At 40.2% G+C, this 19,551-nt stretch overlaps 3 protein-coding genes across 8 annotated transcripts; 2 read left to right on the forward strand and 1 right to left on the reverse strand.

Annotated features, from left to right (window-relative positions):
* Positions 1-2,326: 2,326 nt before the first annotated feature.
* pnpla8 (patatin-like phospholipase domain containing 8) lies at positions 2,327-17,542 on the reverse strand. Of its 6 annotated transcripts, none has more exons than XM_025058039.1 (11): positions 17,474-17,542; positions 14,608-14,678; positions 7,078-8,033; positions 6,828-6,977; positions 6,571-6,722; positions 5,925-6,019; positions 5,666-5,837; positions 5,499-5,556; positions 5,148-5,342; positions 3,322-3,517; positions 2,327-2,857 (listed from the first exon to the last, which is right to left on the reverse strand). In XM_025058039.1, the coding sequence occupies exons 3-11, from the start codon at positions 8,020-8,022 to the stop codon at positions 2,583-2,585; spliced, it is 2,238 nt and encodes a 745-aa protein (XP_024913807.1). In that variant the 5' UTR covers positions 8,023-8,033; positions 14,608-14,678; positions 17,474-17,542; the 3' UTR covers positions 2,327-2,582. The 6 variants fall into 6 exon arrangements, with proteins under 6 accessions (XP_024913807.1, XP_024913806.1, XP_008314041.1 ...); XM_025058038.1 differs by lacking the exon at positions 17,474-17,542 and adding an exon at positions 15,048-15,114; XM_008315819.3 differs by lacking the exons at positions 14,608-14,678; positions 17,474-17,542 and adding an exon at positions 12,020-12,158.
* Positions 11,578-14,578, forward strand: dnajb9a (DnaJ heat shock protein family (Hsp40) member B9a). Its single transcript, XM_008315811.3, has 3 exons — positions 11,578-11,704; positions 11,993-12,240; positions 13,064-14,578. Exons 2-3 carry the CDS (start codon positions 12,024-12,026, stop codon positions 13,597-13,599), a joined length of 753 nt encoding a protein of 250 aa, XP_008314033.1. The 5' UTR covers positions 11,578-11,704; positions 11,993-12,023; the 3' UTR covers positions 13,600-14,578.
* LOC103382863 (aldose reductase-like) lies at positions 15,117-19,460 on the forward strand. The gene is made up of 10 exons (XM_008315810.3): positions 15,117-15,246; positions 15,789-15,956; positions 16,481-16,597; positions 17,087-17,164; positions 17,250-17,372; positions 17,456-17,562; positions 17,656-17,737; positions 18,233-18,316; positions 18,433-18,515; positions 18,600-19,460. The coding sequence occupies exons 1-10, from the start codon at positions 15,181-15,183 to the stop codon at positions 18,637-18,639; spliced, it is 948 nt and encodes a 315-aa protein (XP_008314032.1). The 5' UTR covers positions 15,117-15,180; the 3' UTR covers positions 18,640-19,460.
* The last annotated feature ends 91 nt before the right edge of the window (positions 19,461-19,551 follow it).

A 19,551-nucleotide genomic window follows, 5' to 3' on the forward strand; every position in this document is an offset into this window, starting at 1 on the left:
ATACAAGAATACTAGTCAAGATAAAGCATAAAACAAAGAGAGCCAAATTTAGTAAAATAAAATTGCCAGTTAAGTTTTTTTTATTGAACAATAGCTAACAGGAAGTTGACATATACTGTATATATGCTAACACAAAGTTAGCCTAAACAGAGTAAAATAGGGTGATAAATAAAATAGTTACATCTATTATGAACTGGATTGTTATAAATGCTCCTCCCTATAATCTTCGCAGGGGAAAACAGATTATTGTTTACATGTGTAAACGAAGACAGCATACCAGACTGGCTAGCATATTTATTGCCTTAGTGAACTGTACTAACGTACCTGTAGCATGACTGGGCTAACAGTGGGACAGATAGTATGTGTATGTGTGGGTGTGTCTCCACCGCTTACTGACTGGCAGAGACGTGTGGAGAACCACGCCACCGTGTAAACTCTTGTACCGTTTAGTTTTTCAGTAGTATGCGATGAGAGACGGACTTTTTTTTTTGTTTGTTTTGACGCTCAGACGTTAAAGACTCGTCAACTCCAATCACGTTTAATTTATCGTCTGGTGAACAATACGTTCACTGTGTGTTTGAGCGGAAAGTCCTTGACAAGCGCAACTGTTTTCCAAAAAAGTGTTTATGTTTTTAGGATCTTTTCCAGGCCGCTGTGTATTTAAAACCAGTTTATCTGGGTCAGATTAAAACAAGACACGATCTTTATGACTGCACACAGACTGCGTTATTGCTGTATTTGGTAAATAAGGCTGAACTGACTGGGGTCTCTGTTCTACAGGAGGATGGAGGTGGAACCGTCGCTCGGGAACACCGTCACACCTGACGATCCCACTGTGTTTATAGTTATGACGTCATATTTGAATATCATGACAGCTGCATGACGATAACGTATCTTTCCTGGTATTTTTTGTTAGTTTCTGCCTAACAATTTTACCATCAAATGTACCTAAAATTAAAAATTACATTATTTCAGGAAAATTATTAAATATTAGCTCTGAGATATGAGATAAAAAGTTTGGCCAAAAGCTTAGCTTAAAAGTTAGCCTACTGATAAATACGTTTGATTTTACTGTTAAGGGTCCAAAAACAACACAAAGAAAGACAACAGTAGCTCATTGGTTATTGTTATTTTTATTACTAAGCACTGAAACCTTATTTCGTCTGACTGCATAACTGATATCATGGTGAAGGAAAATAAAGAAACAAAAAATTTTAGTTTCAACGTGAGCTGATATCATGGTGAAGGAAAATGAAACAAAAAATTTTAGTTTCAACGTGAGGTTTTTTGAAATTTATTATAAAAGAGTGGTGCTGTCAATTATTTCACTTAAATTATTTTAATTTATCTAATATTAAAATTTCATTCTGGTGTGTGTGTCAGTATGATGGAGGTCTATAAGAAAAGAAAAAAAAATCAATGTTTACAATGAGGAGAAAAAAGGCAATTCGTCATCAGGGGACGCATGACATTCCTGAGTGTCATTAGATCTCAGTCAGGAGACAGAAACTCAGACTGATGATTTTAAAAACAGGGTTTATTATTTTTCAATGACACTTTCTTTAAAACTGTCCTTCCACACATTAATATAGAAAGAGTCAGGGCAGTTAAATTAAAAGGCAAAGCAATTATGTGAGTTTTCACATAATTAGTCAATGACAATTCTCCCTAAAACAGTGGTTCCCAAGGTGGGGGGTTAAACCCCCTAGGTGGGCACAGAACTATTGCTGGGGGGTCATCAAGTCAAATTAATTTGAATCTAAATAGTTCCTCAAATTTTGCTACAATTAAAAACAAAAAGAACACCTATTTATTATTTAATTCCTTGTGTTCAACAAGAATGGCAGTTTTGTAGGATAAGAATAAAATCAGTTGTGAATGTGAACTAGTGGCGGCTGGTGAGTGTCAACAGTCCTATCACAAAAATAAAAAAGTTTGGAAACTAAACAGCTAATCCACGATGCTAAGCAGCATTGGAGGGTTCCGAAGTGACAGTTGTTTTTTTTTTTATCCATTTTACTAATTATTCATCTTCTTCCAGTGACCACACACGGGTTCCAAGAATCATACTAACAACTATATATGACTATAAATATTATTTACATTTTATCTGTTAAAATTACATTTATTACAAAAGGTGTGATGTCTTTATTCTGTACAGTGCTAGTGGTGAGGGGACGTGTTGGAGCATCTGCGTATTATTTACATTTTAAATTAATTAGACTAGAGGAAATACTGAGGGCCATCAGTCTATCAAAACATTGGCATTCTGGGTTTTTTTGTGTTTTTTTATAACATTCAATTGGCATTCTGGGTTTTTTTTGTGTTTTTTTATAACATTCAAGTCCTTTCATGCAGCAGCTGTATTTAACACCATTGTTGACGTATTTGGATGTTAGAAACATTGAAGGCTAATAGTTGTTACTATTAATTATCTTTTGTGTTTTTTTAAAGATGATCCCAAAGTTTTTGTTCCTCCCTACATGCTAAAACAATTGACCCTTGATCCCTGTTAGATATGGGAGGTTTTACAGTACTGGGGTTTTTTTAAAAACCGAACTCCGTTGTTATGGTTGAAATAATCACAGCTTGGACATGAAGGGCAGACCCTCATACATGTCCGTCTTCAGTTTGACCCACTCGGCCAGTCTCTGGATGCTGCTCTTCTCCTGGCCTAGGACGCTGGCTGCTTTCTTCAGCTTGGCCTCGTTGCGCTTCAGGTAGTGCTCCCCTTCGCTCTTGAGGAAGTTCAGCTTCTCCAGGCGACTTTCGTTCAACGGGATGTCTTCACTCAGGTAGGGGTTGAAGCGGAAGTAGGTATCGGGTGGCAGGAGGGCGTCCAGCATGGTGTGCACCTCTGAATGGACGAGGGAACAGACTTTTTGTTGGATGATAGGTAGATATAAAAACACCCACCCACTGATTTTAGCAAAACGAAGGATGAACCACATAGTGACCCCAACCTCAGAGAAGCAAAACAAAAAGAAAAGTTTTTTAACACAAGAGTGAAACCAAACACATCCTCCTCCCTCACTCAGAGAATCAACTGAAACAGTTGACTCAGAGCAGCAGCTTCAGTTTATATAACCTCCCACACACACTGATTGTCCTTGAAGGAGAGAACACAGGTATGACCTTGCTGAGGAGCAGCTGATCAGAACACAGGTGAAGCAGGGAGCTGCTGATCAAAAGGAGGGAATAACTCTCACCCACAGAAAAAACTGCACAACTCAGGTGGAAGCAAAACCCAGCAAAAAGTAACAGCATGTATTTGGATTTTTTTCCCCCACACATCATACGGTGTATAATCACTGAACTTACCCTCAGTGTCTGTGGCACTGCTGATGACATTTGTGAGCTTGGCCTTCAGGCTGGTGTAGGTGGTGTTGTTCTTTCCTGCCGTCTCGTATCGTCCGGTGCCCAAAGACAACACACACTGCAGGGGTGTGTTGGGCCACAGACACTTGCACTCATGTATGGCCAACGCCGTGGGGTTGTTAATAAGAAGGCCTCCATCCTAAAAAGAAAAAAAAAATGACTGAGAGCATTTCCACATCACTTTACAAGAATGTGCGGGGAATGTTCCTCTAGTTTCGAAGGTATTTGTTGTGACAACCTATGGGACAAATGAGGTGAAGAGGACATGATGGACTGAGACGTAAAAATATGCTCCCAGACCAAAGATATGCAGCAAAGGAAAACAGGAAGGTTTAACTGAAGAATTATAAAAAAATCAGCTAAAAAAAAAATGTCAAACACTGAATTGCTACAAAACTCCTGCGATCGCTGAACAAAGACAATATTGAAATTAAAATTCATATACCTTGCAGCATCCCATTAAGCAATAGCTCTATGTCCCATGGGGGTGCCCGCCCCCCACTTTGGGAACCCTTACTGTACACATATCTCAGAAATTGTCAGCGTTTCTTTTTTAGGGAGTTGCTTAATACTCTTCAGCCATGCAGGGGCTGGGATTCAAACTAGCACCTCTCTAGTTTGTGCCACAAGTATAATACTGGCAGTTTTAAAATATGTTATTCTCAACATAAACCCCTCAGGTGCAGTTAAAACGGTTTGCACTCTCGTGACAGCAGGTTAATTGCACAGCTGCTGCTGTGGTACGACCTTCAACCTTCTCTGACCCCAGTGTCACCTCACTGAACAGAATAAAAAAAACTGACCGTAAGAGAAGGTAAATTACTGTGCTAGACATTTATAATTATTTACATTTTCAGTCTGAAAATATAGCCCTTCTCCTCTATATTTGATGTGTCTGTACAAACACAATTTTTTACCGACATACCAAGGCAAAAGAATTGTCTCGAGAAATACCACTGCAAGTCCTGAAAACTAGAGGTGGAGTGAGACTAGTGGGTGGCAACAGCTGCTTAGACGGTTGGTAGAAAAATATGGAAAACAGTGCACGCTGACACAATATTGTATCTGTTTCAACAGAAGACAAAAATCATAATAAAATAGTCTGATTGTTTCCTTCACTGACACAGACGCTGTTTATTTAAGATGCTTTCAGACAGTGGGTGTGACGGACCGGAGCCCAGTTCAACATTTCAGTTTCATGAGAAATCAGAGAAAACGATCAATTACCCTCGAGGACAGCGGAGTACGGCCACTCTACATCATCATCACATTCTCTGTGCTTCGAATGAATGACAACCTCAGGAGACAAAGAACCAATCATGAATCAGGAGACTGCCTCCAAGCTAATGGGTCGGACAGATTGAAGCAAATCCACACGCATCCATACACACACACACACAGTTGAGGGAGAAAAAAAACACAGTGGACAGCAGCGGTCTTTGGCAACGCTCTTTCAGAAAGAGCAGAGTCTTTGGTATTGATTGAAATGAGGCAAAGGCCTTTAATGCTTTCAGTGAGTGATGCATCGTCCTGTCATCCCTGTGACAGTTCCAGACACGACTGCTTCGCTTTGTAATCTCCTTACAGACCTTGCCATCAATCAATAATCACATATATGGTAAATTAATATGAGGAAAGTAAACCTTGAAGGGGTCTTCTGCTGTTGAGCAGAAGAATTTGAGAATAACGACTAAGTAACTAATTTTCATCTTCGCAGTCCTAACAATTACATTCTGCTCGAGCAGAAAACGTTTTAGAACATTTCATACCTGATGAAGTTCTTTTCCCAGGACAAATTCCTGGAAGTATCCTGGGGCGGCGGACGAGGCCCTGATGGCCTGCCACATTTTGTGTTTGCAGTCTCCAAGGTAGTGGGATCTCACTCCAGGCATGAGTCTGTAGTTCCTGAACACATAGGCCTTCAGTGGTAGACCCCTGTTTACAATAGTGCTGACTGCTGACACCTAGTGGATAAAAACGGCTTCGTCAAATCAACTGAAATTTTTGATCTACTGAATCAAATAACGGTTTGTGTCGATTCCCAGGTCCACTGAAATTGATCAGATTAAAATGTGAAAAACAATATGTGACAATAAAAAAAAAACAAGGTTGCAACTTACTTTGGGGCAGTGTGGGTCCCTGGCACTCTCTATCATACAACCTTCTCCCATGCGTTCCCTTAACAAAAAGACAAAAATAAAGAATTAGAGAACAATACAAAGGAGAGGAGAGAGGAGAGTTCCTTCGAATAATTTTGACTACAAAAGATATAAAAGAAATGACTAACTTGAGAACGTTTTCCCAGATTTCACTGTCATAGAAGGCGTGGCTCCAGCCCATCTTCATGGTCCCGACAATGACATTCTGCTTGAAAACGTCCGAGCCCAACTTCCTGTACATCTCCTCGCATTCCTCCAGGGGGATTTGATAAATCCCCAACATGAAGGCCAAGATGGCTCCTAAAGCAAAGGGACACAAAGGGTTTCTGTTTAAAATCACATGCTCCATGAAGAGGACGGCAACTGAACAAAGAGGTGACACTGAACCTGTGCTGACTCCACAGATGTAGTCGAAGAGTTGGTGGACTGGTTTCCCAGTCAGGTCCTGCAGTTTATGGAGAGTCTGTAGAGCCAGCAGACCCCTGTGATTAAAAAACAGCCATGAAGTACACGTAACTACCACAAGACATTGGTTAGCAATGACAGATGAGGGTTTTTACAATAAAGGTGTGCCTTTATTGTTATTGTATTGCCTTTATAGTTTAATAATGCGTCTGTTTTTTTCCAATTCATACACAAATAACTTGTGCATGTGTACACATGTGCCTGTATATGTACACTGACAAATGCAAGTCTGTCTACTGTGACTGACCAATCACAAGTCTGTTCATTAGAATGCAGTCTGGCCAACAATTCTAAAAATGTTCTGAACAATTTTCATAAACTGAGGGACAACATAATACATAAAAATAAATATACATATATGTATATATATACATCTCTACACACATGTATGGGTAAGACATGTAAATATATTCTAAAACAATTCTAACAAAAAAATTACAGCCTCTGACAGTACCCTGCAGATCCCCTAGAGGTCATCAAACACCTGTTGAAGATGTCTTTACTTAGGACAGGACTCCTCTCACCTCACAGGAAGTGCAGCCATTCTCAATATTTCACTCCTACTTACCTAGTTCCTCCTCCATCGATGGCCAGGACTCGAATTCCCCGTCCTTTGACTGGTTCGACGTAGCCGACCAGAGCCAGCGCTTCTCGTACAGCAGCCTGGAGAGGGAGGTCTCTGGCTTGACGCAAACGCAGCAGGCAGGGCAACACGCTCTCCTGCAGGTCACAGTGTCACGTCAGCGCAGCGAACATGACAATAATCTGATGGTAGTTGGTTGAGGTGCAGGGTTTGTAAAATTAAAACACAACAACAACAACAACCTTGACGGCCGCAGCTCGGGTCTCAGGGAACTCCAGCAGATGGAAGCTGAGCTCCTCCACTCGAGTAGTGAGGAGCTTAACATCACCGACTCCCTGAAGCCCTTTGACCAGAGTTCTGGTCCGGTTGTCAACACCCACCCTGGCTGTTATCTGCATAACAAAAAAACCCACAGTGTGAACAATATCTAAACCTTGAGTTTGAATAATGCTGCCTACGTTTCATGGTGACAAACTTCTTGTTATGTCGTACCTTCTGTCTTTGCGTCAACAGCTGCTGCTTTGCTTCATCTACTTTCCCCTCTTCACTCTCCGTCTTCTCCGTGACCTTGCAATCAGTAGCAGGCTCCTCTGCAGCGACCGCTGGAACTCTGTCTTTCTCAGCTGTGTTGCCTTTGGAGTCACCTCTGAATTTAGGGACCAGTGGTGCAATGTAGCTGCCAACAAAAGACTGAACACTGGGCCGTGGGTAGGACAGATACTGGGTAAAGCCCTTCTTGGCGGAGGTAGTCGTCAAAGGACCTGTACGAGTAGCATTTTCTGTTTTGGGGGTGTCAGAGGAGGGCGGTGTCCCACATGCAGGGTTTTGTGTTATGGATATAGAAGGTGAGGTAGTTGTTGCTTCAATAATCTTAGCCTCTGCTACTGGAGATGCAATAAGAACTGGTTCCTTTGCTCTCTGAGAGGACAGGTGAGGAACAGAGTCAGAACTCTGAGCTCTGTCACCAACTCTGTCCTGCTGCTGTGCTGTGTTCTCTACTTCTTCCTGCGTGGTCATACCAAAGTAATTGTTGACGTGCTGGGCCAGAGTTTTATAGGTTTCATCCATGTTGGTGGAAAGAGCTGCCGGTTGAAACAGCTGGATGGTTTGTTTTGCCACAGTGGAGGACGAGACGTTGGCAGCCGAGAGTAAACTGGGTTTGGATTTCTTGGTGGCAACGACAGAATTTTCTCTCACTTGAACCTCCTGCTCCTTCTCTGCCACATTCTTTCCACCTTCGTCCTCTTCTTTCATGATGGCTTCAGGTGACGGGGGAGCAGAGTTGTTGTTTGGGGTCTCAGAGTTGACCAGGATGTTGTCCACATGGGCGCCACTGACTGCTGCACCACCAGGCTTCAGGCGAGAAATCTTGGAGATCAGGTCCGTGCTGCCAACTGCCTTGGTGACACTGTCGAGCGTGGTCCTGATCCGAGACATGCGTCTGCTCTCTGAGAAGAAAATAAATAAATTCAGGCAACGGGATACCTGCCAACTTCTCATTGGATCACAAATGACAATTTTCAAATCAACGATTTTTCATTCATACTGGATTACTGGCCAACAATTCTAAATGCAAATTTGTTCTGTCTGAATAAAGCCTCACGCAAAAAGGTGCTTGTCTGGATTTTTCCATTAGAATATATAGAAATAATCTTAACACCATGTAGACCTAAACACACACAAAACAAACAAACAAGACCAGAACTCAAAAAGTGTTACAATGCAGGTGAGAAGAGAAACCAGTAGGGGGCATGTGCCCTGGTGACCATGGGAACTCAACTAAAAACAAATCAAACGGTGACGGCAGCCATAATGAACTATTTGGAAAACACTGCAATAAACGTACAGTGGGAAAGAACATAGCGACGTCCGATATGTGTAATACAGCGGAGTCGGATCACCTAGAAAAGCACCTGCTGGAACGCTATCGCAGGACTTTGACCCACGAACGGGAAGATATTGAACGTGAACAAACGACCACCACAGTGAACTGGATCCGGATCGGGGACTTTACAGTGGAAGTGGGGAAACAGCAAATCTGGGACTACATCCAGACCTGGGAGCTGAAGCCCTGCTGGCTCTACAGTCTGGACTTTCTCTCCACCACTGACGAGGAGCACCACACCTTCTGTCACTACCGGGCTCGGTTTAGCACCCCGACCCCTCAGAGGCCCATTCAGGGGACTGCCAGCGTCTACTTTGTCGTTCATTGGTCAAAAGTGAAGCCTTTAACTCTACCCGTTGAGGTGCACTTTGTCATCGAGTCACATAGGCTGGTACACAAAGCCGGTGCCATTGTGTTCAGGGAGAAGTGGCTGCTGGATGTCATTGAGAATAAGGCTTTGCTCCAGAATGACGTAAAGCTGTGAAACAATAGCCATACCATACCAACAATTGCTGGCGTGTTTTCGACACACAGACGCAACGCATAATACGCACTTAATGTTTTAATCGTGCTATTTAAAAATAAAAATCATATATTCATTTTATGTTACCGTCACGATTTCCCCCTGCTTTTTAAAATTGTTCATTTCCAAATTAAATCAAGCTTTCTCAGAAAGAAAAATGGCTAAGTATGTTTTTCTTCTTTGAATGAATAAACACCTCCCAAACATGGAGGACAGCCGAGCTCTGTAAAGAGGAAAACTAAAATGTAATCCTAACAAGCACATTTTTCGCTGCTATCCTTGATTACCTCATGTAAACCTGATTACAGTCAGATGTCAACATTGCCTACCTTTCACAACTGAGACCGTTGCGGAAACTGTTCATTCTATGTACTGCGGGCTGTGAAATAATAAACAGGAAGAACATCGGAAGTGACGTGCCTTCAGTCCTCGGCAGTATTTTATATTTGACACAAGGGGGCGACAAACATATTTATAAGTTATAATTACTAGAACATGTTTGATACAAAAATAAATAGACTATTTTATAATACACACAAATAAAACATTCGAATGTCAAAGAGTAAAAATAAATTACATATGTATTAATTACTGGTTTCATTCTCTATTTTTAAAATGCAAATGGTCAATTGGAAAATTGAATACAATTCGATATGTGTCACCACAACATAAAATTATACTTATCAAAACCTTTTAGGCCTTCATGTCACTGTATCTGAAGTGTTTTGGGTTTTCATTCAATTCACTATTACAGCAAATTGTTATTATTTATTATTAATAAAAAATATTGTCAAATATTTCATAATGAGTAGATAATTGTTTCATTTCCATTTTATTTTATTTTAGGTGACTGAACACTTCTGGTATGTCGGGAAAAACTAGTAAAATTATGATGAATGAGAGTTTCCTCATTGACAATTTCAACCATTTCTACATTAAAACACCACAAAAACAAATGACCGATTAGAAGTAACCATTATATTGCAGAAAATAATCCTTGTGTAGCCCAGCTGCTGTAATTATATCGGTGATTCTTTTTATAACTTTTTTCCAAGAACAGCACGCCAAATGTGCTTTCACTAAATCTTTTATGATCCATGGTGCAGGAAATCATGCTGATAAATGCAAACACTGTAGATATAAATAAAATAAATCAAACATGCACAGGAGAAACATCGAATTAGAGCAAGACAACAGTGTTAAAGTGTCTGTGACACAAGCCCTGAATTGACTGCTAATTGTAGAATATCACGCTGAGTCAGTGTTGTGTGCTTTCAAGGCAACAAGCACAATGACAGAATGACATTCCTGATTTCATGTAATACAGGCATGGGCAAATTAAGGCCTGGGGGCGGATGCAGCCCATTCATCTTTTTAATCTGACCAGCCAAACATTTCAAAATTATATAATTTGTTTATATGATCATTATACTGCTGCCTTTTCCCCGCAATAACCACGTTTCCCCAATTGATAGCGTAGAAAATTATAAAATCACCTTAGCATTTTGGTCTTTATGCATGACTTTTACATGTCATTTATCTTAGTTCACATGAATGCTCCATCTAACTGCTCCTGACCCGGCCCCCCAGTCAAAAAGTTTGACCACGCCTGTTGCAATATGTAATACTAACATCAACATATGGAGATTGTGACCTGCTCCCCTTTCCAGTTTTGTAAGCTGATAGCAGGACTTGAATTAATTTTTTGTTTGTTTGAAAGGCGAAGCAAATGTCTAATGGGAGTTGCAGTGCAAACACCATCTCTGTGTTATTAGTAGCAATGTTCAGTGTTGTATACGACTGCATTTTTGCCTTTTCTATTGAGGCCTTTGGATCACCTTAAATTAAGCTTCTTTCTTTCTTTTTTTTACTGCTTTTAATTACATTAATATCCAAAAAAGTTTTTTTTCATCTTCATCTTCAACATGTTCTAAAAGATTTGATACATATATAATTCAGTCTTTGATGTATTCTTCACAGCATTAAATGATGAATACTGAAGCGAAACACAGATGAAAAGGAACTATAACGTCTCTAGTGTTTAATCTGGTAATGGTGATAAGCTTGACGACGGCAGTATATAAAAAAAATAAAAAGAATATGAAAATTATATTACATAAATGGCGATAAATGGATTTCTTCACCACAGAGCTGCTTTAATAACAGAGGTTAAAAGACACATTTATTCAGAACCACCAATAACAGAGGTAAAAGACACATTTATTCAGAACCACCATAAAACAGAAATTACGTCAACGCGAGTGCCTTACATCGTATTAAAGGGATTTACAACTATGTACATGAAATAATCGTGTTGTAAATTCGTATCTTATATTACAAGATAAAAATGCGGTTGCTATTTTATCACGCTAAATATGAGCGAAAAGGCTAAATAAAACGGACTTTCTACCTGAAAACACTCACTCGCGGGTGAATGGCAAAATCGAAAGTACGTGGAGATCATTTCTTGTTTGTTTAAAATCCCTGGTAACATCGTTTCCGATATCCCTGCTTCCACGTGGCCACAGTTTCCACCAATCACAGTGCTTCCAGTCACTGCTTTGGCCAGTGAACCAATAGCGTTTCGAGTCGTGGTGTTACAGCTTAGGAATGCAGCTCGTCAACAACGGTTAGCTTGGCTTATAGCATCAGCTGGAGCTGTTGGCAGGTGATAGGGGCTGTTCCAAGGCTGTGTGTCAACGCGTCTCCAGGTAAGCGCCCTTCTCTGTGACGCAGTCATATATGTATTGTTACGTAGCGCCTGTTTTGTATGCTTTTACAAAGGAATAAAACAACAATGCAAGTATACATCATACACCGTAACAAGTTGGGTGTTTTTTCTTAGCATAGCGTCTCTGTAAAACTAGCTTTCTTAGTGACGTTAGTTATTAATGTTAATACGCCACATAGTAATGGCTGCTTGTTGATGGTATTTTGAGTTATTAAAAAGGGGCTCAGTGAACTGTTGCCAAGCTGAGCTGTCAAACTTCTCTCCTCAGCCACAGAAGGTGCCAAAAAAGACTCACCACCATGGCCACAGCACAGTCCATGTTGTTGCTAGCAGTCCACGTCCTACTCATCTCGGAGTTTATTCTGGCCAAACGGGACTACTACGAGATACTGGGGTTGCCGCGAGATGCCACCGAGCGCCAGATTAAAAAAGCTTTCCACAAACTGGCACTGAAATACCATCCCGACCGAAACAAGGGGCCGGACGCTGAGGCAAAGTTCAGAGAAATAGCTGAGGGTGAGTCATCATGTCAGTGAGTTTTTGGACACGTCTGTCTAAATAACGAGTTGTCATATTCTTGAAGCGGTTTAGTTATTTACCAATTAGGAACACTGTGACTAAATGTATTTTCTACGTTAAATGTGCGTTACGTGAGATGCTAAGATTCCTTAACTAGTAGCAATTCAAATGTGAGGTTTATGATATATTCATAACTATTTAATACATTCATACCTTTTCAAGTTAGCTCTCTCTCTCTCTTAACTCGGGCACTGACTGCACAGCATCCAATAATAATTATATGCCATTTGTACTGCAGTATAATTTACATTTACTGTCAAATTGAATTTGTATTTGACCTAGCAAGGTAGCAAATACACAATACTCTTGGCACCGTCCATATTTATGACAAATATATTCCCATAGCACTTTTGTTTACGGTGCAGCTCAGGTGTTTTAAGATGGGCTAGAAGAAAATTTCATAATCTGTAATGACATGCTGGTTTTAAAAGCAACAATGTCTTTCTTGGATCTTTTAATTTGTGCAGCAATTTGTTGTAATACATTAGGTCACATGATATCTATGAAAGAATACTAATTCTGTAGAGTTGCAGGTGATGTGTGTCACTGTGACGGCTCAGTGTTAAAGACCTGTTTGGGATTCTATTTATTCACACGCCTTTACCTGGGTTTAACCAGGATACACTCTGGAATGTCCTACCGCTGTCACTAATTACATAACAAACATAACAACATTGCTTCGAGGTGAAGTAAAATATGTTTTATGTAGAAATGTCTCCGTTAATGTAATTAATGACATATATGTTTTTGTCTCTTTCAGCGTACGAGACTTTGTCCGACGACAAGAGGCGTAAAGAATATGACCAATTTGGCCACGGCTCATCACCAGGAGGAGGCCACGGTGGAGGCGGCCACACAGGCGGCAGCTACACAGGCGGCGGCCACGCAGGTGGTGGTGGCAACTACAACTTCCGCCAGCACTTTCAGTCCTTTAATTTCAACTTTGATGACATTTTGAAAGACTTTGACCATTTTGGCCAACATCAACAACAACACCACTTTCACTCCAACCCGAACTTCGCAAACCATCAAGCTCATCACAAGAGACACTTTGAAGCTCATGCCCAGGCCCACCGCGAGGCCATGAACAGACACAGGGGACAGTTTCAGCAAGGAGCGTTCGGTGGCGGCGGCGGCGGCGTCTTCAACAATATGTTTGAGGACTTGGAGAAGATGTTCTCCTTCAACACGCACACAAGGACTGAGAACAAATTCCAGAACACGGGGAAGCAGCACTGCAGGACAGTGACCCAGCGCAGAGGGAACATGGTGACCACCTTCACTGACTGTTCTTAAGACCAGCGGGGAATGATGCACCAGTGAGCACATCTACTTGGGACTCTGCTGTTCCTTTTTTTGTTTGTTTGTTTGGTTTTGGAATTGATTTGCTAATTTATCTCTTGATGAAACTCTAGAATGGTTTTGTGTGGCTTTTTTTTTTGACTTCCCTGTATGTAAGTTGCTCCTGGAACAAATATCTGAGCAGGTTTGATGCTTCAAAGCAATAAGTCATTCACTTTATAACTCGTATGACACATAGTGGTAGGTGTAAGTTTCAAACACATATCGTACTTCTACATTTACTGGCTTTTCAGGTGCATGTTGGTGATTTGTGTTCAATTTGATAACAGTACAATTATGTCCCCCAGACTCACATTAGAGGATTATTATTATTTACAATAATAATACTTCACTACATATCTGTTAAGGACTGGTTTTACCTTAAAATTCTTCCTGGCTTTATTTTTTACACATTATTTTTTGTCTTGGGTTTAAAAAACAATTACAATTCAACAAAACAAATTTTGAATTTTTAGCACTTGCATAGGATATTGTTCAAAAAATAGAGCTTTACAGCAGACGTGTGCAGGTTGGCCATGATCAACTGTTACCTCATTTTAAGTTTTCCTACAGAGCTGTATCTACCTTTCTTCCATCAGGGCACGAATATAATCAGTCCTGTGAGACCAACACTGGCGGCCGCGGCTACTGCTTCTGTAGCTCCCAGCTGTTTTCACACTGTAGTTACTGTACGACATCGTAGCTGCCAGACGCCAGTGAAGCTGATCGGTCGAAGGGGCTGTTTCCTAAACTGATCGTTATGTGCAATATTTAGTACCTTAATGCTCTTCACGTTGCCTCTCTGTACAGACCACAGTGATGTCATTGTCTAATGTCTGTACTTTGTGCGATTGTGCACATGTATGAGAGCCCTGAATGTTGATTTGTTAAGTAATGTTTGACAAATTAATAAAAAAAAAAATTAAAAGGGTAAGTTCATGTGGAGTTTTTTTTTTCACCTACCAGAAGGTCAAAGGTTGGACTCCCGTTTGTCATTTTCACGGCCCCTTTTCCTTCCAGCGTTGGCTTCTGGTCTGGATAAATAAAAACAGATCTGTGAGTAAAGACTTCCACCACCCTCTGTGTAACAAGCAGCTTCAAATCAGTTAAATCTTCAGTTTCTAAACACAACTTGTAAGCTGTACTGGAACATAAGTCACATATCTGGTTTTCTTCTCTTTCGTGTGACTCTGTGATTATTTCTGTAAACAACGACAGTTATGGAGAACTTTTGAATAGAATCATTACATTTTTCAGAACTCATGAGTGCGTGAAATCAAAATTTATTCTGCAGCTTTACTATTCTTATAAAATAGATCCATTTAACCCATGTTCTGACAGCCTTCAAATTAATTCAGACAAAAAGGCAAAGGGACTAGTATCTGGAAACAGACGTGACTAACTTTTTGTGACAAATGTCTTTCTGCTCCCGTCCTCCACTTGCTCCTCCTACTGTGTTCTCATAAGAAGGCTCCCCCGTGTCAGGACCTAGTGCAGTGCAGACACAGCTGAAGACTTCAGTCTGAACCTTTTGATATGATACCTTCAGTTAAACTCAACAATGGTGCAAAGATGCCCATTGTAGGTCTGGGAACATGGAGGGTAAGTCCCATTTTTAATTTTTCACTCTTCCACGTGTCTGCATTTAATGTGTTTGTGAGTTCCTTGTGTGATAAATTCAAGATATTTTTTTCCCCCTGAAATGGCTGTGACTGCAGAACAGAATCAGAATTACCCAGAATTCTATTAAACATTTAGAACAAGAGAAGATGGGTTTGCTGAATAAGAATTTTTTTTTAGAATACATTTAAACGATTGTTTAAACGATTCTGTTCTGTTCCATCTGGAATGGATTGAATAAGAATTTTTTTTTTAGAATAAATTTAAACGATTGTTGATTCTGTTCTGTTCCATCTGGAATGGAGAGAGCATATTTGTCCAATTTGAATTTTTCCAGCAGGTGGCACTATTTTGTTCTAACACATCATCTTCCTCCAATTTGACTACAACTCATGACCTTGAAAAAGACACAAAAAAAAAAAAAAAAAAAAAAAAAACATATCTTTTTTTTTAGGAATCCAAACATAAACGCACAACATTTTGGGGATAATTTCACAACTTATTTTTTGCATCACTCTCTGCAGGCAGACCATGGAAAAGGAAGCGAGGCCGTGAAACTGGCAATTAGAGCTGGTTACAGGCACATCGACTGTGCTCTGGTTTACCAGAATGAAGAAGAAGTCGGGACTGGGATCCTGGAGAGTATTGAGCAAGGAGTGGTGAAGCGCGAGGATCTGTTCATTGTCAGTAAGGTAATATGTCTGTTCATGTTATAACAGGTGTTAGTAAAGGCGGTGGGGAGGTGGGGTCAACATGTAACCTGAAAATTGGTGTTGAAAATTTAGTTTTATACTAAAGAGGGGCTTGACCAAAACAATGATTCACACAGTTTTGCTCTCTTCCCCCAAATGTGACCTTCCTTGTATTACTGTACAGGGAGTTACTGTGAACATACATGGAAAATTACATGCTTCAGTCACAGGACTATTTCCTAATTACACCGTCATGCATGACACAGACACTCGTAACTCATTACATTACACCAGAGGTTCCCAAAGTAGGGGTCGCAGATGAAAAGAATGAATAAAATGTAAATGCAGCATATTGGACATATTGTCCAATGATGTACATGTTTTACCTGCAAACCAGAGACAGATTGGTTGAAGGCAGTGATAATATTACAAAGGAGCCTGTTTGATCTGCCCAGCAGAGAGAGTTTGGGAACCACTGCAGTGAACCAAACACAAAATAAACTTTGTTGTTTTGCCTTCCACAGCTGTGGTGCACCTTCCACCGTCCATCTCTGGTGAGGACAGCGTGTGAGAAGACGCTCGGTGACCTCAAGTCGAAGTACCTGGACCTCTACCTCATGCACTTCCCTATGGGGGTCAAGGTCTGGCTACAGTTGTGGTTGTTTGTTGAGTATGAAAAGGAAACTCTTTGTCGCCTTTGGTCTTTTCTGTGATCATGTTCAGTTACAGACATATTTTCACTGAACAAGGAAGAATTTAATTCAATTTAATCCACCACAGCAGGAAGTCAGCAATCACTCACACACTCAACTCATTGTTAGGACGACACACAAAATAACTTGGTGATTAGGCCCACCAGCCCTAAGTTTGACACGTGCTTTTAAGGGAAGGAAGTCATGTGTCCGCACGATTCAGAGCCTAGATTGACCATACATTACAATTGAATTGATTGAATTTATTTTATTATTTAATTTTCTATATTTGTTCAGGTTATTTATATCAAAAAATGTTTCTACTGTTAAGTAGTACTGCTAATTTCTAAAGAAATTGAATCTAAAGATTCATGTTGCTGGTTCTGTTCACGAGATTGCTGTAATTTTAACCATTTTGTTTGATCATTACATTTGCAGCCCGGTGAGGACCTGTTCCCCTTAGACGATCAAGGCCAGGTCATTGCAGATGACAGCAATTTCTTGGACACTTGGGAGGTAAATATTAAAGAAAAAACAACCCTTATTGCGCCTTATTTCAACATAAAAGTTTCTTTATACCTATAAACTGTGTCTCAAATAGGCTATGGAAGAGCTGGTGGACACCGGACTGGTCAAGGCTATTGGAGTTTCCAACTTTAATAAAGATCAGCTTGAAGCTTTACTCAACAAACCCGGTCTCAAGTACAAACCTGAGAACAATCAGGTAAAAAAGAAAAACTCATACTGTACAGTACCGTTTAGCAAGAAGACAATAAGAGCTGGAGCTGGTCTACTCCTCTTCTACAGATCGAATGCCATCCATACCTGACGCAGGAGAAGCTGATCAACTACTGCCACTCCAAGGACATCTCAGTGACAGCCTACAGCCCTCTGGGCTCCCCTGACAGGCCCTGGTGAGAGGACACATCGTATGTCACATACATGGTTCATGTCAAAGTCAAGAGGCCTCTACGTAGGGTTTATTTTTGGATTCTTATTCACCACAGGTCTTCATCTGATGAACCCTACCTCCTGGAAGACCCAAAGATCAAGGCCATCGCACAAAAGCACAAGAAAACTCCAGCGCAGGTTGGTGACAACGTCCTTCATTTTTAAATATGGGATAGGGATTGTTTTTCAATTTACTTTCACAGTTCCACTCTATTACAGCGTGTTCTTAGAACTAGGCAAATTCTCTGTACAATTTCAAGCTAACATAAACATTGAGTACTTTCCATCAGATGACTAAGTGTTATACAGGCAGCAAGAACACACAGCGTGAGCTTTAAAAACAGCCGGGGGCCTGAAAACATTTGCTAAATTGGCAGAACTTCTGTAAAAAAAAAAAAAAGGCGTCATGCCTTACTTTAAATTTTAAATATATACAAAAATGGATTAATCACCAGCACCAAAGGATAATAAAATAATAAAAAATGCTAAATAATTCTGGAAGATCCTGGACATACCATACACACAATAAACTAGGACCATGAACAAACGACCCCATGCTAAATAATTCTGGAAGATCCTGAACATAGACCATAAACTAGGACCATGAACAAACGACCCGTTCTCCTCCTGCAGATCCTCATCAAATTCCACATTCAGAGGAATGTGATTGTGATAACTAAGTCAGCGACACCTCGTCGGATTACTGAAAACTTAAAGGTACTTTCTTGATGTTCATTTATTATAATTTAAAAGAAAAAAAAACTCATCCAGAGTTTTTATATCAGATAAATGTCATTCATCTCCATATGGTCCTGGGGCCTTTTCTTGTTTAGCTGTTTGACTTTGAGCTGAGTGATGACGATATGAAGACCATGTTGGGATTAAACAAGAACTGGAGAGGATTCCCAGTGCTTTGGTGAGCATGTGCACATCATCATTTATGAGATAAATATGCTTCTATGCAAAAACATGTTAACCTATTCATTTTTTTTCATCACAGGGCCACCAAACACAAGGATTTCCCTCTGAATGGAGAATAATTGGGTCAGTGTACGGAGCAATCTCAATTTTAATTATAAAACTATTTATCTGGTTTTGAAAAAAGAAACCAGTGTAATGCAACAGCTTGTTCTTTCTCTCTTAATCTACCATTGAAAGAAATATTGATATATGTTTTGTTTTCCTATAAAAATGTTTCAATTGTATATCTTTTGCAAACCCCAATAAAAAACTATCTATCTGTTACTTTTAATCTGTGGAGTTATCGCAACACTTTTATTTTGAAAAGGACTATTAAGTCCTTGCACTGAGTTCCGTTTCCGGCTGTTGCGCCGTTAACCCACTTAGATTGATACAACGTAATGAACGGTAAACTGCACTGAGAAAAAAACACGTTGACACTTTTCCCGTTCAAAATTAAAAGTTTTGCCGGATTTGTGTTTCGTGATTGGACAAAACTGCCACCTTTCTTTTCCCCCTTTAGCGCTTACCCTGAAGTGCTGCCGCCCCCTAGTGGATTTGTGTCCCGCACTTGGAAACCCCCATGCTAATAAAACCACTGGTGCTTACCAAATCATAGAAGAATGATATTGTAGCACCTTCTTCAGGGATGAATTTGTCACCGTTTTTATACAAAAATGATTCGACAGTGCACCTTAAACCACTTTGATGCAGTGTTAACGACGTTCTAATAGCTCAGTGGCTAATGGCAAAGGTTTACTGAAGTGTTTCCCAACTTTATTTGAGCCACACATAGCATATAATTACAAATATATTACATAAGAAACGTCCTATGAACAGCCAACGAACAAATATGACACAAACATGATATGTCATGACATATAATCTTCTAATTTTAATTTACTTACAATGTATCCATTGCTATGATTGCTGCTACAACAGAAGTGTCTCGAATTATATTGCTTGAACGGCAAGGTAGATACGCAGATCAA

This window comes from Cynoglossus semilaevis, chromosome 8 (assembly GCF_000523025.1).
Source record: "Cynoglossus semilaevis isolate Cse_v1.0 chromosome 8, Cse_v1.0, whole genome shotgun sequence".
NCBI lineage: Eukaryota > Metazoa > Chordata > Actinopteri > Pleuronectiformes > Cynoglossidae > Cynoglossus > Cynoglossus semilaevis.

Excerpts from the sequence above, each read along its gene's own strand:
- LOC103382863 (XM_008315810.3), top strand. The coding sequence starts at position 15,181 with ATGATACCTTCAGTTAAACTCAACAATGGTGCAAAGATGCCCATTGTA. Across the intron at positions 15,247-15,788 it reads TAGGTCTGGGAACATGGAGG|GCAGACCATGGAAAAGGAAG; the intron begins GTAAGTCCCATT and ends CACTCTCTGCAG. Across the intron at positions 17,563-17,655 it reads GGCTCCCCTGACAGGCCCTG|GTCTTCATCTGATGAACCCT; the intron begins GTGAGAGGACAC and ends TATTCACCACAG.
- pnpla8 (XM_025058039.1), bottom strand. The coding sequence starts at position 8,022 with ATGTCTCGGATCAGGACCACGCTCGACAGTGTCACCAAGGCAGTTGGC. Across the intron at positions 5,838-5,924 it reads CATCTGTGGAGTCAGCACAG|GAGCCATCTTGGCCTTCATG; the intron begins GTTCAGTGTCAC and ends CCTTTGCTTTAG. Across the intron at positions 5,557-5,665 it reads ATCTGGGAAAACGTTCTCAA|GGAACGCATGGGAGAAGGTT; the intron begins GTTAGTCATTTC and ends CTTTTTGTTAAG.
- dnajb9a (XM_008315811.3), top strand. The coding sequence starts at position 12,024 with ATGGCCACAGCACAGTCCATGTTGTTGCTAGCAGTCCACGTCCTACTC. Across the intron at positions 12,241-13,063 it reads GTTCAGAGAAATAGCTGAGG|CGTACGAGACTTTGTCCGAC; the intron begins GTGAGTCATCAT and ends TGTCTCTTTCAG.